General features: G+C 35.1%; 1 protein-coding gene across 6 annotated transcripts in view; it reads left to right on the top strand.

Annotated features, from left to right (window-relative positions):
• The first annotated feature begins 281 nt into the window (after positions 1 to 281).
• LOC131951004 (la-related protein Larp4B) overlaps positions 282 to 17,375 on the top strand; it is a 30,556-nt gene continuing 13,462 nt past the window's right edge. Inside the window, exons 1-11 of one of the 6 annotated variants that reach the window (XM_059313243.1) lie at positions 282 to 419; positions 6,173 to 6,279; positions 14,200 to 14,250; positions 14,708 to 14,764; positions 14,857 to 14,971; positions 15,227 to 15,556; positions 16,249 to 16,380; positions 16,501 to 16,564; positions 16,707 to 16,843; positions 16,959 to 17,062; positions 17,164 to 17,340. In XM_059313243.1, coding sequence (XP_059169226.1) covers positions 6,241 to 6,279; positions 14,200 to 14,250; positions 14,708 to 14,764; positions 14,857 to 14,971; positions 15,227 to 15,556; positions 16,249 to 16,380; positions 16,501 to 16,564; positions 16,707 to 16,843; positions 16,959 to 17,062; positions 17,164 to 17,340 — 1,206 coding nt within the window. In that variant the 5' untranslated portion in view covers positions 282 to 419; positions 6,173 to 6,240. Of the gene's footprint in view, positions 420 to 1,100; positions 1,162 to 6,172; positions 6,280 to 10,154; positions 10,200 to 12,800; positions 13,512 to 14,199; positions 14,251 to 14,707; positions 14,765 to 14,856; positions 14,972 to 15,226; positions 15,557 to 16,248; positions 16,381 to 16,500; positions 16,565 to 16,706; positions 16,844 to 16,958; positions 17,063 to 17,163; positions 17,341 to 17,375 lie in introns of those variants that run through there. The other 5 variants (XM_059313244.1, XM_059313241.1, XM_059313247.1 and 2 more) reach the window with 5 other exon arrangements.

Genomic DNA, 17,375 nt, shown 5'->3' with positions numbered 1-17,375 from the left:
AGCAATGTTGTCCAAAGACCTAGAATTCAAGATCTAGAACCAAAACTATATAAGTGAACTAGGCTAAAACTCATACATAACAAGATCTATAATAAACTCCTAAATAAATTGATTAAATTTTTTTTTAAATTATATTATCACTATAATAATGATTTAGCTAACCATGGCAACAACTCCTAGCCATTGTTTGTGTTTTGATTTCCCCATAGCCACTATGCACTATTTTACACGCTCCAGCATCGACTATTTCCGGTACGGTTTCCATGTGACCTCTTCATCGAAAGACCATTTGTCTGGATAACATGGCCAACTGAAGGGGGATATCCACAATCTAAATAGAGGTCTTTAAATAAAGATCTGTCCTGAAATTTGCCTGTAATACGGGGCAATTTTACACAAGCCACTCTGGCTTATTTACGGTAAGGTATATATGTCAATTACATATGTAATAAACATACTTTGAAGGTAAAAAAACAGCGCAGTGAAGGGCGAATGTTTATTACCCTCGCTTCTACTAGAGAAGTAGTCTAGTCTAGTTTCAAGATTTGACCCCTCTCGTCTACTAATTTAACCATGTCCTTTACTTCTCATAAACTAAAATGGGATGAGTTTAAAAATTCCATGTTAAACTTTGTTCAATTTTATGACGTTGTTTTTGGTAATGCAAGATCTGAGTTTCGTTTAACACATTCACACCAACGTATTTTTCTGCGACACAGCCGAATCGAAAGGCGTTGTCTGGCATGCGAGTCGTGGCGCGACACGTCTCTTGTTATGTTTTGAGGTGTATGTATGATTAATGAATATTATTGTTTTCGAAAGTTACGTTTTATTTAATTTTACTTTGTTAGTGTTTTGTACATGCGTTTGTTTATGTTTGGACTGTGAAGTGCTTATGTTGCGTCAGTACTTTAGATTTTCCACGCACAGCACAGTGGCCGCCATGTTGTCTATGAACCAAGATGGCGGCTTCCGTATTATTTAAAAGACAATCAAGATCTTGCTTTGCCTCTAAGAAAACAGACAACTCTGTACTTGCTAATTGTTCCTTCTGTAAAGTTTTAACATTGGTTTGAATAGGAAAAGCTCCAGCTTTAAACAATATTATTGAGTTGGTGATATTTAACATAAAATAGATTCTACAGCCTAGATTCTGGAGAGGTATTTTGATTTTCAGAATCTGGCTAGCGGCTAGATCTAGATCTCTTATTCTCCTACTCTCTTAAACTTAGTACTTAGACTAGTAACTTAGTTGGGAGAATCTACTCTATATCTAGAACCTCACTAATCCAGATCTAAAAATACAGTAGATCTACTTATTCTAGATTTAGATGGTAATTAGGCAGCTAGCAACATATAAGTAACTTTAAGTAAGAGTAGAATTTCATAGATACAGCTAGAATCTAGATACTGATACTTGTCATGTTTGTCATCATTGACAGTTGGCCTAGGCTTAATGGGTCAACCTCAACAAAATGCACTCAAACCCTAGGGCCTAGATATTAAGACAAATGTTATTGCTTAATTGGTTTAGCTTTTTGCTTTCAATGAAAATAATCATAAATTCTAATGAACACTCGCACTGATCTGTGCCTTGAGAGTGGAAGTTTTAAATTAGATGCTTCTAACACAAGTAGTGTTACCTATGTAGGCCTATTGTTGTACATTTTTATTATTGTATTACTGTTTAAATCTTCGAACCTCTCTGGTTAATCACACAAAATAGAGATATTCAAAGGTCATCCATTTATGATGTCCAAACAAAAATTATACCACCTGTGCACACACTTTAGATGACCACCTATTCCCTACAAGTATGATATTTACAATTACTTGTTGACAGAAGCTAGTCTCAGTGGGCTATTATTTCTTGCAATATATGACTGGGAATAGTCTTTTTCATGACAGAGGAAGGAGGTAGATTCAGAAAACATTGCTATTTTTTTTTAAATTTAATATAATAGCAGATGAAGTAGTGTCTGTTTTCATCAGTTATCCAGCAAATCCAGGAAGCATGAATGACTTTTCTTCTCTCTTCTAATATGCTTACAATCACGTCCCAAGCGAGGAGTGATTTCAATAAGCTTTTCATGTTTTTTTTTTTTATGTACTCACTTTCATGAATAACTGCAGGTGACCTGAATGAAAGCAATTATTGGATGAATATAGAAGTGCGCTTAGGAAAATACTTTTGAAAATTTTGAATTTGGTCTTGGAAAAGATTTTCTTCGATAACTTTTTTTTTTGCTTGGCAAATAAGTGCATTCATTTTTCATACTTGTGCATTTACTTCTTCTACTTGTGCGTTATTTATATTCAATGGGAATATTTACTAGTTGCACTGTTTCATAATTTGGTTTTGTTTTTGTTTGAGCCTGACCCCTTAATTGCGAGAAAAAAGTTTTTCTTGCATGTCTTTTTTTGTCTATAGTTTGCATCAGATTGTCATTGACTAGCTTACAGATCAGTAGGGATAGAGATTAGGTCCTCGTATGACTCTTCTGAATCATACTTTGCCAATTGAAACTTTCAAAAATTATTTTGTTTGCTTTAAAATTTTTGAGAGGTTACTCCAGTTTATGCTATTTAAAAAAAACGCCTTTCTATACTCCAAGGTTAAAGCATACAGTAAGTGCTCCATTCTTAATTTTGCTCTAGTATTTGTCTCAAGTTAAATATGTGGTCAGTGTGCGATTTGCCTTTCCTAAACTCATTTGGTTCTTTTTACATTTTTACTTTCTCCTATATACGAAGTATAGAGAAAGTCTTGTAATCGTGCAAGAAAAATTCGAGATTTTTGCAAATCTCAACGTTTTACACCTCCCTGATTCGGAAAAACTTAGTTTTGCAATCTTGTGTGTAAACACAATAACTTGAGTACCGTTAAAGCTAAGTTGGTGAAATTTCATGTATAAGTATTTTATCAAATTTGTAGATCCGTATCAACTTTCCAGCAATTTCCGATAACCGGAAGTGCAACTTTTTCTACTTTGAATTTTTCAAAAGCCTATAACTTGAGTACTGTTTCAGATAGATAAATGAAATTTCATATGTAAGTAACAGATTTGATTCTCTGCCGTCTATCAACTTTTGAGTAATTTCCGTTGACATGAAGTAGAAATTTACGCTATTTCCAATTTCTCAAAACATGCATGTGAATTTATAAAATACTAACAATATTCCACACTTTTATACACATTTTGTTTTGCGTTTACTTAGTGCGCAATTCTTTCTTCTATGAGATTCTATTCTATTTTTAAAAATCATGTCTGCATCCCTAGTTGCCGTAGTGTTATATATAAGAATATTCGAGAAAGTTATGGGGAGATCACTCCCGGTTTATTTCTTCTGCAACTGTGGAGATTCTGTCTAGAATGATCCTGCAAAATGTAGTGAGCAGAGAAGCATGATGCTGCACCAGTGTTTCATTTCTCTCAGGGTTATTTTCCAATGTTCCAGACATCTTACACAATTTTACAAATGACTTCTTGGTTTTCCTGAGCTTATACTGTCTTCACCTGGAATTTTTCTGTTTATCTGTGCAATTTAAGAAATTGTACGATCTAAACAGTAATGCAATAGGTATTATTTGTTAATATTGAGCTTGACATCATCATTGCCTTTTCCATCCAAGCTCAAGTAACATGGGGGCAGATGCAGTAAGGTCTATCTGTTTTAGTGACCTTATAGTACAAGTACAAGGGAATTGTGTGGTCAGCACTATGTCCGTCCAGCCCCCTAAATAAACTTCCCCTAATGTGAATCAGGTACCCATCAGATCATAGCAGTGTGGGTTCAGGGATGTCCTTTATACTTGTGTCCGGGATTTGAATTAGTGACTTTCAGGTTAGCAGTCATGAGCTCTACTATCAGACCAGTCCATCACTATTTAATTTTCATGTCCTACAGCTCTTGTGAATCAAAATATGGCTTTGTAGTGCTTGTAGTTTCAATAACAACAACTAAGTAATCTAACATTTCTTTATTACAAAATATTAGGAGCTATCTGCTCATACATATCTGAATATTAAACCATATTTGTTTTCCACTTAGCTAACTTCTTACTTAACTGTTTGTAGCTTTATTTAACAATTAATCTTTGTACATTTCTGTACCACATTTGTAACTACTCTAGCTGTTTATAAATTAAAACCTTCAAATTTAGCTTGTTTTTATAATTTTTAGAAAAGTGAATATTATGTTGAGACACAATTTTATAGTAAACCTCATCTTTGCTTTCTATAAAAAAAAGTGTTTAAAAATTAAGCTCATGGAATGTGTGAGCCATAAGAGAGTGTGTTGATCACTTCTCCATCTGTAGACACTGCTCTCTCTCTGTCATGTACGAGGGTAAACACAGCAAGATGTATTTCAATTAATTTTATAACTCATAAATAAATAAGACATGACTGCCATGGGTGATTGTTGTTTCTTAAATGACAGAAAATAGCTTTTAACTATATTCTTTGCATATCTTGATCAGTTTTACTTTTCAAAGATAGTTTGTATTTGTGAACATGTTTTTAATTAGAACCAATGATATAGCTGCTGGGTGATTTATTTATTTATTTTTTTTTTAAACTAGGTATAGTAATAATTTATATGTGCTTTATTAAGAAATAAAGGATTGTTTCCAATGCACGAACATAATCTTATAGACAGGGGAAGAAATGAAGCTATATATTTTGAGAGTGAACACATTTAATTACACTTGTGGTTAATAATTTTCTTCACCTCCTCAAATTGTAAATTAATCAGGTAACCTGGAAGACTATGCATCAGGTCACCTCCAATTTCACACCTGTGCAGGCTCTGTCAAAGTACAGGATAGAGTGCAGGGGGTGTTAAGGAGGTAGGAACCCCCATCCCTACGTACCCTCAAAATGACAACTGTCAAAACTAAAATGACAGCATTTGGCAAGGGCACATTTGTGTCGATTTTGATGCATTTTAATTTCAAAGTTGTGTGAAAATCAGAAAACTGCTAATGTTCACTATTCATATATGTTTATTCATCACACATTTATATCAAAATGTAATGTAGAGTAAATGTTGAGCCTTTATCTAGATGACAGAATTCTGTGTACACAACTGGCTCAATGTATCAATAATAGGGCTCGTAAATAGGTCACCAACCAGTTCTATGGCTCATGCAGGATCTATTGAGCCGTAGAACTGGTTGGTGACCTACTTACCAGCCCTATTGCTGTAAATGTGTCCAAGCACTTTTGTATTTTAACAGTTTGTGGGTTTCTGATTGAGGCAAAAAGTTTATCTTCTCAACTGTAGTAGTTAAGCATTGTCCCATGGGGACAGGCCTTTGACAACAGATATCCTGGCTACTCACTCTTTCCCTATTGATCATCATTCTCCAGTTCAGATTTCAGTTTATTCTTGGCCTGGGTCTTCTGTCATGACAATCTAGTAGAATTCCACAATTTTCTGTCGTAAATTCAAGTTAAGTGTTATTTTGAAGGGTGTTAAAACATGCCTGTATTTTACCCTGTATGTGCTCCAGTTTTTCTCCATGTCTCTGTTCCTTTGCCCGAATGGTTTTACTTTAGGGGGAACACACTTTTTTAACTTTTCGGAAAACTGATTTTGCATTTTCTTGCCTTTTAAACCTGTCTCTATTTCTACTAGAATATCTACAATACTCTTCTGTTAATAAAGTAGATTCTTTTTCACCCCCCCCCCCCCCCCCCCCCCATTCAAGTAATGTATGGATATATGTTATTGCATGTTGCATTTACTTAAAGACCTTAACTATCCTTTATAATCTTTATGAATGTTTATACCCCATTAACCTGCACCTTTTTCCTGCATTCAAATCGTGAAAAACACAACCAAATCATCAGTGAAATGCAGATTGTATCTCTTTTAACTTGGGAGACTGTTCATGATTCAGGCTATTTACATAGCAAATAAGTCAAAAATAGATGAAAGTCAAATTTATTCATGCTTGTGTATGAAAATGTAAGTCAGAACTACTCTTACTTTCGGCACTGCTAACCCAAGTACCTTATTAGACAGACAGGTGTTGGGGGATGGGGGGACGGGCTGATTGTGATCCATCATTTGAGTGTTAAATTTTTAATTGCAAGGCGTAAAGACTGCTTTAAATAACAGTAACTAATACTTGAACTAGTTCTATCTTATTTCTTTTCAATAGGTAATCCTCACATGCTGCAGTGGGGTTACTGGTAAAATCCTCCTTTTCACCATCCTACCAAACTGATCATGATGACTCAGGACAGAGCAACAGTTCAAACTATGGCAGTAAGTATTTAACAAATAAGTTGATGAATAATTTGCCTTCCTTTATGTGTGCATGCCATTTTCTTTCTTACTTTCTTTCAACCGATTACTTTTATAAAAATGACTTTGACATTATGTTTTCTATTGTTTATTGTTTGTTTTTAAATCTATAAGTGTAATGTATTTTATAGATTTTTATCCCTGATTATCATCTGATGGGGTAACACTTATGACATTTTTTAGTATGCCTCCTGTTAAATACCATTGACATCTCCCACACAACTTTTTATTTTAGTAACTGCCATCTCTCATGGTGCAGTATTGATGATGAAGTAGTGCTGTTTTAGTTCTCATTAGCATTGCATCATCACCTTTACTTGTTTGTGACCATTACACATGGGGCAGAGGCAGTAGAGTTAATCTATTTTCAGCTATTTTCTAGGCTCTAACTGAAAACTTTTTAAAAAGTGTAGTTTTACACCTGATGTATTTGAAGCCTTACGACAGACAAGATTTCCAATGATCTGCGTGTCTCATCTATAAGATGTCTTGTTACTGTCTTTGATGGTCAAAGGAGAGGAGATAATTTTTTTAGATATACAGCTATAAATATATACAAAAAAAAAGGGCTCTCTTAACTAATTATGTCAACACTGGTAGGCTTAAGAACTTTAAACACATTAAATAATTAATACATAAATAAAATAGTTTTTACATTATAGGACAGCTGTATTGGCATGATAAATTACCAACATTTACATCACCTAACTGCCATAATTCTTTCACATTTTCTCTCTACATTAGCAATCATTAAGGAAAAAAAAATATGTATTGATCGTTGCCATGCACGCAACTCCTCCCACTATTTAAAAACCAACCGCTATGGAGCCCCCTACATTCTTTATGATCTATATTTGCCCAGTCTAATTTTCAAAATCTTAATTTCATTATTTGTGCATAGCTTCTTTTTGGAATGAATTAAAACAAATACAAGCTACATGTGGTGAATTTTTGTCAGTTATCATATTTATGCTGTTTTCTAACTGAAAAATATGTAAACAGATTAGCTTGTATATGATTGCTATTAATGTAACAGTATGTATTGTTTTTTTTAGAGGCTTTGCAATTGTATGTTTTGTGATCTGTTAATTTATTTATCTCTTGTCTGGTGCATTGTCTGGAATTTACTATATTAATTTTAATCTCTTATAAATAGTTCTATCAAAAGCTTTGTGAAATACTCAACAGGTGCACAGTCCACATTTTACATGTGTTGCATTAATTTAATAGTTTTTTTTCACCTGGATTAAAAGAGCACCCACCAGATTCTTTTTAAATTCACTGATTGACAACAACTGTATGTGGTGTTATATCCCATCTTGTTTACAGCACGACAATATGTCTAACTTTGCCTGTGTTCAATTTTAAATCAGATGTACACAATGCACTGTGCTAAACATCCAGCTTTGCATTGTTTTTCTATAAACTTAACTGAAAGAAATAGCTTTTATAAAGGATAAGTTCTAACTATTAGAGGTTTGGGGGTTTCATTTATCTACACTTATGCTGGGTTTCAATAGGTGATGCAAATTTTAAACCCAACTCAGTATTTTTTGTTATCTCAATTGTCTTTTTTAACAACTGCAACATTCAAGCTAGAATTGTATGTAATACAAGCTTGATGTGTAGTTTGTGTTTCCATTTTCTACAAAATCGGGTATCACAAATTAAATTTCTGAAATGTCTTTTGCTCTCACTGAGAAAAAGCAATGTCAAAGCTGCATGATCATTATGTATGCTGGTAATTTAACTGGTTTTAGAAAGATAACCTGATTTACAGTTTTCTTACACAACACCATTCCACTTTTAAGATTGAAAGGTTATTTAAGTGATAGTGAGATCTGCCTAGGGTCAGCTTGCTATTGTTAATGTGATAGATGAATCAATGTTGTTTTATTTATAAGTTGTTTTCATAGTGATCTCAGTAAGATTGAATTGTTAGTTTTATTGAGTTTCAAATTTTTTTTGTTTATTTATATCAAATTGATTTCCAACATGATGTATGGGACATCATTCCGTTTTAGCATTTATGTCAAATTAATTCAAAGTGTTATCTCCCTTCATTTAAAAAAAAAATTTATTGTAGTTCAGTGGAATATTAAAAAGCTGTAAGGCATGACCGTATTTGTGAGCATTCATAACTCAATAGTTTGTTGTTTTTTTTTTCTTGTTTTTTTTTAAAATGGAACTTACTAATTAAGGAGTCCCCATCCTACTGTTTCAGTGAAATGTGTTTGGATGTTACAAATGGGAATCCATTTCCATATACTGTGCCTGAATATTAATGCGTTTCTATTACAAGTTGGGATAACTTAAAATTTGTTTTTCTCTACGTGCATTGCTTTTTACTTGTGTATGTAATTATTACACATCAACTAATGCAATTCGGCCTGGCTTGGGAACTATAAAATTCCGATTCTATTTAAAGCACGGCCTCGTTGTTGTGTTGTTGCTATTGATAGCAACGTGTGTGTGCAGGTAGCTGAGATTCGGAATAGTGCAGCTCACGTCTCCATATGCTTTTTGTTATCACGCCCTTAGACATTCCTCTGATATGTAGATTAAGAATGTCATATATTTTATTTATTTTTCCTATTCGTTTGTATGTAATTACGCGAGTAGGTTCACATTTATTGGCGCGAAACTGTTTAGGCGTTGTCGTGCGCTTCAGTAATCCGGCATTGCTTTAGACTATTAGAGAGAGAAACAAAACTGCCTTAGCGTGTAGTGTGTAGTTTGTATGATTTTCGGAAGTTAGGTTTACGCCGCGATTAGCTTAAACCAGCTACCTACACACCAACGCAACAGTGACGCAAGTAAAAACCAATCGATTTTGTTATCAAGAAGGAAAGAGGAAGTAAAACCAGACGGTCGTTCCGGCTTTTATTGATCGATAGACAAAAGGTTTGGGGGGTGTTTCTTCCCTTTGTTGGCGGAGCTGGGGAAAACAATATTGTTTATGGTCACTTTTAGATCCTACCTGTCGACTGGGGCAAGTTAAAGGTGGCGATGACTTGTTTGATTTGAGCCGTGTTGTCCGAAGCTTGTCCCCGTGCAGGTCAACATTCCTTGTCGTTTCCTTCAAATTCGTTGTTTATACAACCGGTGCATCAAAAAAAAAAAATACTTGGCAAAGTCGTGTTTATGATAATTTAGTTCTCATTTGCAGAAATGCAACTAAGCATAACTAGCATCTTGCACTTTATTGCGACTCCCCCTCCCTCCCACTTAACCTGCTCTCCAGCTAACCTTAAGTTAAAGACTAGGTGTATAGTTAGGGGACGCTAAAAGTTCAACTGTGGTGTGTTAAGGGGAAGAAGAAAACTTGTTTAATTAAGCGTAGGCAGTCTTTTTTTTAAGTTTGTTGTCCGGGCGTGTTTTGGTTCTTGTATATTGTTGACATTTCCCTTCCTGTAGAGTTTCCTCTGTACACGACACGTGTTTTTGTCACCCTTCTTGCTCTTGTATAATAGTGATTTAAAACAGACCTGAATATTAATGAATAATTTATCCGATATCATCAAGACTAATGTAGTATTTAAAATATTTTTGAAAAAATATACGAGGGTAATGAACTTAACATTTCTGCAACTTTGTGGGTTTTTATGATGACCCCGTATATGAATGGATTTGTAATTATATTTAAAGAATCTGTTCATTTGGCTGAATGTGATCGATGTAGGGCGGCCTACCTTTGGCATCAATACTGCGCTTGTCAGCTCTTGGCTGGCCAGACGCTACATGGCCGCGTGGCGTTTTCGCACATTCCCCTTTACCCCCCTCCTCTTTAAAAATACGACCGTCTTGTTTCCCCTGTACTCTCCATCCTTCGCTCTCTCGCTTCGTGTGGGGGAGAAGCTCATGGAGGAGACAGTTTTCTGGTGACGTAGCGATTAACCTACCATATGTTCCGTCTTATCGAGTGGATTGTGACCTGTAATTTCTGTGACAGGACTAAATATTTGGTCATTGTGGTGACCGCTTGGTGTCCGGTGGTTCTCTGTTCGTGACAGTAGCGGATTTAAAGTATAAAATTAAATTAACTAGTTGCCGATTACTGTAAACACTAGACGTGGGTGTCTTTATAATTTATCAGTTTTATCCGTTGACAACCTGTGCAGCCCTAATATATTTCATTTCTTCAGGGGTTGTTTTTTGTTTGCTAATTCGTTTCCGATTGTATATCTATATATACATATTTGTGTTCACGTGTTTGTAAATTTAAGATTTTGTATGTTTGTAAATATAAGATTTTGTAATTAGCAGTCTTTGTTATAATGTAAACGAATTCTGTGTACTAAAATAATACAATTAAAGATAAAAAAATATTTGACAATGGAATGTATTTAATCTCGAACACTGCGGAGGCCGCAAGTAGATCTAGATCTAGTATACATCTAAAAGTGGAAGGGTATGGCTCATGTCCTTGTCATCCGGGATTCATTAGTGGGCGTTGTTACTGTTATGGTACACCAGCAGGTCAATAATCTTGCCCCTGGTTAGGGCGATTGACGTCGTGTTACAGCTACACGTATATACGATATCTGTGCTACACAGATGATAAAATCAATCGCATGTCAGTAAAGATGGATTGGTATTAACCCCGGTCTTCTTCATATACAGCGGTGCGTTTGTGCTCTCGCAATTATCCTCGGTAAATCATTGTCGATATCGATTTCATCAAATTAGCTTTTGTCGTCCTGGTAAAATATGAGGCATTGCGCAATGCGGTACACCGTTGTTGAATAAAATGGTTCCTCTTTTGTTCCATCACCGCCGCTAGTTGTTTCATGGTGAATTCCTCTGAGGGTTGTCCTAATCCTCTCTTGTCTTTTGCCGGGGATTATGGGGGTTGACATGTCCTGGTTGTCGCCGAGGCTGCGTCTTACACCATGTTAGCCTTACTAGATCTAGTAATGTATTCGCGTGGACCTGAATGTTACGTTTGGAACACGGGTCAAGATAAGAAGGTATTTAGTAAACGACGGCATACTTTGTTCAAAGCAATGGATCCATCTTTCTTCCTCTCCCTCTCTTCCCCCCCCCCCCCCCCCCAACCGTCTCCCCGTCTATTTTATTCTTCGTCTAGAACTGAAAATACAGCCACGAGTAGGCCTACTGTGTAGTGTGTTTATCAAAATTCGACTGTATTAAAGACGTCATTCGATAAAAATAGAAGGCGGCTAGTAGTGTTGTGGGTTGTTTGGTTTGTTAAAAAAAATTAAGTAGCCTTGGTTTTAGATATAAACTACCTTTCAATGGTCGGAAATGTCAGCGTTTGATTGTGCTGAGCTTTTAATTTTTATCTAGGGCTTAATTACTGTTGCTTTGTAGTCTTTTTTGTTTTGTTTGGGAATTCTTCTCCCAAGCGTAGTTGTTAGGCTCTGTGTCTAGCGTTCACACAGTTACAGACGCTGTGAGCGTTTACTTTCCTGCATACCAAGATACCAAATACTCTAGTCTGGGGATTAACTTTCTGCCCGAATAGGGTTAAAGAAAAAGGAAATCAATACCCCTGTCATACGTGGACCCAGTTTTAGCCATCGACACCAGGTACCTGTCGCTTTTGAACCTGGATGTTTCCGTGTTGCTACTTGGTCGGCTTGGTGTTCGCTCCGTTGAGGTGACACGCGTCCTATTGATCGCTGTATCGTAAACAACAGGGCGGTCCGTTATCGTTTAACATACGTCAATAAACATCCGCTCTTGTCACCAACTTGAACTTCGCCGAGCTAGCACTGCTTTGTGTAGCAGGGGTAACGGAGCTTGGCCCAGTAGAATACCCTTTCTAGAATTACGTGGTGTCGGAGTATTACATGCGTAGCTTACATTTAGGATAGGGCTAGAATTGTGTAGTTTTTCTTTTAGCGTACCCACAGTTAGCGGAAATCGCCGTTCATTGAGGTTAGCGCTAGGCTAAATGGGAGAGTTTGGGTCCGAGTACCTAATTCATGTGTCCCTTTTTGTTGACCTATGTAGTGTCGGTAAGTTCAGGGTACAATTATTATTATAAACTTAAGGGGTTTCGTATATTTATCTTGTACTGAATAAAGTGAATGGCTGTAATGATTCTTTTTGTAACAACAGCAGATCGGTGGAGAGGGCATTGATGATTTGGGGGGGGGGGGCTTGATTGTGAAAATGTGCTGGTGGAGGGGGCATTGGTGACTATGTTGGTGTGGGGCTTTGATGATTGTGACAGTGTGTTGGTGGAGGGAGCATTGATGGTTGGGGGGGGGGGGCTTGCTGATTGTGAAAATGTGCTGGTGGAGGGGCATTGGTGACTGTGTTGGTGGGGGGCATTGATGATTGTGACAGTGTGCTGCATGGACTAGAGGGGAGCTTGTGTATTTTATACTTCTTAGGGGAAAATAATTTTCTCAGGGGAAAATTTTCGTTAATAAATATAGAAGGGGGGGGGGGGGTGATCTAAAATTTTATATAGCTGGAGCTTTTATCATTTATGTAGGGGTAACTCCAAATAAAAACTGCAACAACATAAACAAGCTCAGTTTTTGTCATGCATCTACTCATACCACAAGTGCTCATTTGTTCTCTAGCAAACAGCTGTAAACATTCTCTTTGATCCTTGTGCAGGTTGCTCAGTCACTGAGTATATATGTAATTTCTGGTCTAACACTGTTGTATTTCAACACTATTTTAGTATGTCTGGGATTACCGCAGCTCGTTTAAGTGTTGTTGTTTTTTTTAATTGGGCTCGTTATTTTAATGGCGTTGATTTAAAACTGTTTTGTCTGCTCAAATTGTATTCGATTTTCATTAGTATTGGGTGCATTACTCCACTTAATTGAAATGGGATGTCATGAATGTATTTTCATGTGTTGAATTTATTCCTGGACTGTTTCATAGGGATTAAATAGGCTATTGATTGACAGTGTAAACTCCTCATGAGATTTGCTTACTGTGAATCACTGAATCAAAGTGTTTGAATTGGGACAGACAAATACCCAGTCATTAGCAACCACCTTTCTGTTATTGACCCTGGAACAACGTGGTCAACAAAGCTGGACCAGCTGCCCTCCTATGAGGAGGAGTTGTGTCTGTCCGATGGCGACCTCCTGGGGCCATTAGTTGGCAGTCTGCACATGCTCCCTGGGGATGTGTATTATTATGCTTCTAACTCTAGTGTATTGTGTGTGCAAAGAGATGAATTCCACAAATTTGTAAGCAAGGTAGTATTATTTATATGATAATTCATAAAGTAAATTATATTTATTCACGTAATTATCGTATAATCGAATGTAATGTGTTCCACTTAGACTAAGAATAGCCATTTGTTCTCTTACTTAAAAATGTAAATTTAGGAAAATAATCTTAAATGACTCTTTTTTTCTCCATGGATTAATAGTATAATTAGAATTCACTGAATACCCCCTTTTTTTTAAATATCAAAAGTACTTTTACATAGTATAACTTGTGTGTGAACATTAGTTAAATTTTTTATGAAGTTATTGTGGTTAGTTAAAGTCAATCTGTTCTTGTTGTTTTCTTTTTTATAATAACTTTCCTTTCATTTTTGCCTTTTGGCTTATCAATCTACATGTAAACATTGTAAGAAGTCAACATGAATTGTGACACAAGATTGATATCAAGAACTACTTTTTATCAGAGGGTTGTCCATTAATGTTTTTAAACATTTTTTACTCCATATCTCACATACAACCAGATATTAAAAATAACTGCAAAAAAGCAAATAATAGGTTAAATGAATTTTTAAAATTAAAGTGTGACATCAAGGTTACTAGTTCTTAATGTTGATTTTCATTATGTCATGAGAGCTTGTAAAAACCTGGTTGGATCTTTCTAATTTAAAATCCGAATGAGTTATAGAATATGACAAAGTAATGTACTTATCTTCAGGATCCATTTCTTGTCCAGTTGGAACCAGAGGTCATTACACCTGCCTCCGTTGTAAGTTGCAGTCTTTGAGTGGTATTATATATTTAGATCTTCAAATTCAGTTTTGTATTCCATCTTTGTGTTCAAGAAATGTATTTGTTTTTATTTACAAGTTATCTGTTTATTGTTTTTGTGTTTCCGATTTTTTGCCAATGTTTTCCAATGGTCTCTGTTGAACCAATTTTAATTTATTTTCTTTACTTATTTGAAAATGTCACAAAATTTAAAATATTTTTAAAAATAAATGCTAACAAAGAAATAAGAGATTTAGTATAGGGCTCAACTTTCAGGTCACAATTGTGTATCAAAGTATGTCTCTGATAAGGTTATAAACATATGCTGCAAAATAAATACATTATATATTGTAAATGTATAATTTTATTTCAGATTAAAGGCAGACCATAAGTGAATCCACATAGAATGTTATGATTCATTTTTATTAATTTTTAAATTAATTTTTTTTTTCCAGACACCTGCCTCTCCTAGGAATTTAAATCCTGCAGCTCAGCCTTTCCGTCAATCACACGTAAGTAAAAGGTTTAATATTTTTACACACACATTATTTATTTCTAGCGAACATTTTTTGTCTTCATGTCATATTTTGTATTTTCATTTTAGGATCCAACATCTCCCAAAAATTTAAACCCTTCAGCACCTGTTTTTCATCAGTCACAACTAGGGGATAGATCTCCAGCTGAGGCCAACTTTGTTGGACAGGAGCTTAGCGCACAAGGTTAGCAGAAAACTCTTTGGTGCCCTTTTTAAAGCTACTGATTGGATCATGTTACTATAAGGTCTTAGAAATATATTTATTCCAAATTGGATTTTTTTTTCTGATGGAAAAGTGGTATGTTTGCAGCTTGAAAATAGTATATTTTATTTTTTTACTTTTTTTTAATCAATTCAATATAGTTGCATTGTGTGAGTTTAGCTAATAGTAAAGTGTTTGTGATATCAGTAATAAAACATTTTCTCATTGATGCTTCAGGTCTGTTGACCAATGGAGACATCCAGCAAAACGGCACTACATTCGGCGTGTCAGCTGGTGGGAGCAGTGCTAGTATGCACAGAGGAGCAGGCCCTCAGCCACAGGGCTCCCATCAGATGCAGGGCCTTGTGGTCCAAGGTGCCTCCCAGCTGGGAGGACTTAACATGGCTCCACAGTCCTTGTTAGCTGCAGGCAGTCTCCCCAGTCATCCACTGGTTGCCCAACAACTTCCACCCCAGCAGGCATCTTATCCTATGGCTGTGACTGATGGTGGCCAATCACTAAGGCAACAGCAAACTAGGATTCCAAGTCAAGGATCTTCTCCAGTTGGTATGTATGCTATGAACTCTGTGAATTTGCTGATTGAGCTTAGAATTAGAGCTACTCATATAATGTATACTAGACTTGTAGCTGAGAATAAATGCAATATAGTTTATAGTGTAGCTGAGAATAAAAGCAATATAGTTGATAGTGTAGCTGAGAATAAAAGCAATATAGTTTATAGTGTAGCTGAGAATAAAAGCAATATAGTTTATAGTGTAGCTGAGAATAAAAGCAATATAGTTGATAGTGTAGCTGAGAATAAAAGCAATATAGTTTATAGTGTGAAAGTATTGCAGTTGATCTTTTTAGATGTTTGTGTTAACTTAAGATATTGTAATTTTTAAAAATTGTAACCATTATTTAAGTGTATCATTTATTGAATTTTGTCTGAAATAGATTCTATCTTGTAGCATTAGTTATACTTATAAAGTGAAAACTATAATTTGATGTGAAATTATCACACATTCAAGTGTTGTCTAGTTGTTAAAAAAAATTACATTTTTGTTCAGGATGGTAGTTCAGTCAAATCACTTGTAAAAAATTGAAATGAAAACCCTTCAAAGCTTTATTTTGAAAGTTATCAAGATCTACAAAAACAATTAAAAGTGTTTCATTTGTTTTCCTATGTTTAATACATCAGGTATTAGTCGTCTAAAGACAAAAAAATATTTTAAAAATCACCTTTTTGTTGCTTATAGTATCACCTGCAGGTAATGGAGGTGGTGAACCAGACAGCCAGCCAAATGGAGCTGGAGTTGGGGCATCTATTAATGCTGTTGGTGGAGATGAAGATGTTGAAGAGGATTTGGAGCAAAATGTTATAGGAGAAGGTTGGATTTTAACTTAAATCTTCTATTTGAGTAATTAATATCACAGCCACAACAGCCGCAGCCTTTGGTACACCAGTATTGTCCAGTCTATCATTCAAGAATATATATTTTTTTCTGCAGGTGTCAGATATCCTGATTCTGTACTTGAACCTATCAGAAAGCAAATGCAGTTTTATTTCTCTGCGTAAGTTTACTTTTTCTATTATCAGATATTGATTTAATATTTTTTTCTATTAAATTAAATTATCTTTTATCTCACAGCTCTAAGTATTCAAATGTTTTAGAATAAAACATCAAATAGTAATTTTAAAATGTTTTCATTACAGTGAGAACTTGCCAAATGATAAATTTCTTAATTCGAAAATGGATCCTGACAAGTATATTCCCTTAGACATTTTCTTGGATTTTAATCGTATCAAACCAATTTGTAGTAACTATGAGCAACTAGCACAAGCTGTGGAATGTAAGTTTGAATAATTTTTTTTTTTTTTTTAAATTGTTTAAATTATTAAATTAATAGCTAACACAAACAGTAACAGATATAAGTGTATTTACAAATAGTAACTTTGTATTTTTAGCAAGCTCTATTCTTGAACTAAATGAATCAAGGAACAAAGTGAGGGTTTCACAGTGTAGAAAAACATTAACTTTAAGAGGCTTTCCTGCAACTGCTACTGAAGAGGTATGTATTATTTTTTTAATTTAGAAAATGTATAAGTTACTTGTATTTACAATTTGTTAATCATGAAAATAACTTGAAACAATCATTTTTTGTCTTTATAGGATGTCAGGCAATTTATTCTAGACATGGGGGCACCAACCCCAACTCATATAGAGTTTGTTATGGTCAAGGATAAATGCTCAACTTGGTATGTGAGCTTCAAGGATGAATCTATTGCTTTGAACAGTTTCTTTTTACTCCATAATCAAAAAGCAGATTATAAAGGCTATCCAATAGGGGTGAGTTTTTTTTAGGCGTTCTTGTATATAAATTT

Source organism: Physella acuta, unplaced genomic scaffold (genome assembly GCF_028476545.2).
Source record: "Physella acuta isolate Inbredline_101_S28 unplaced genomic scaffold, ASM2847654v3 ptg000793l, whole genome shotgun sequence".
Lineage (NCBI taxonomy): Eukaryota > Metazoa > Mollusca > Gastropoda > Physidae > Physella > Physella acuta.
This window is presented reverse-complemented; position numbering and strand designations above follow the sequence as displayed.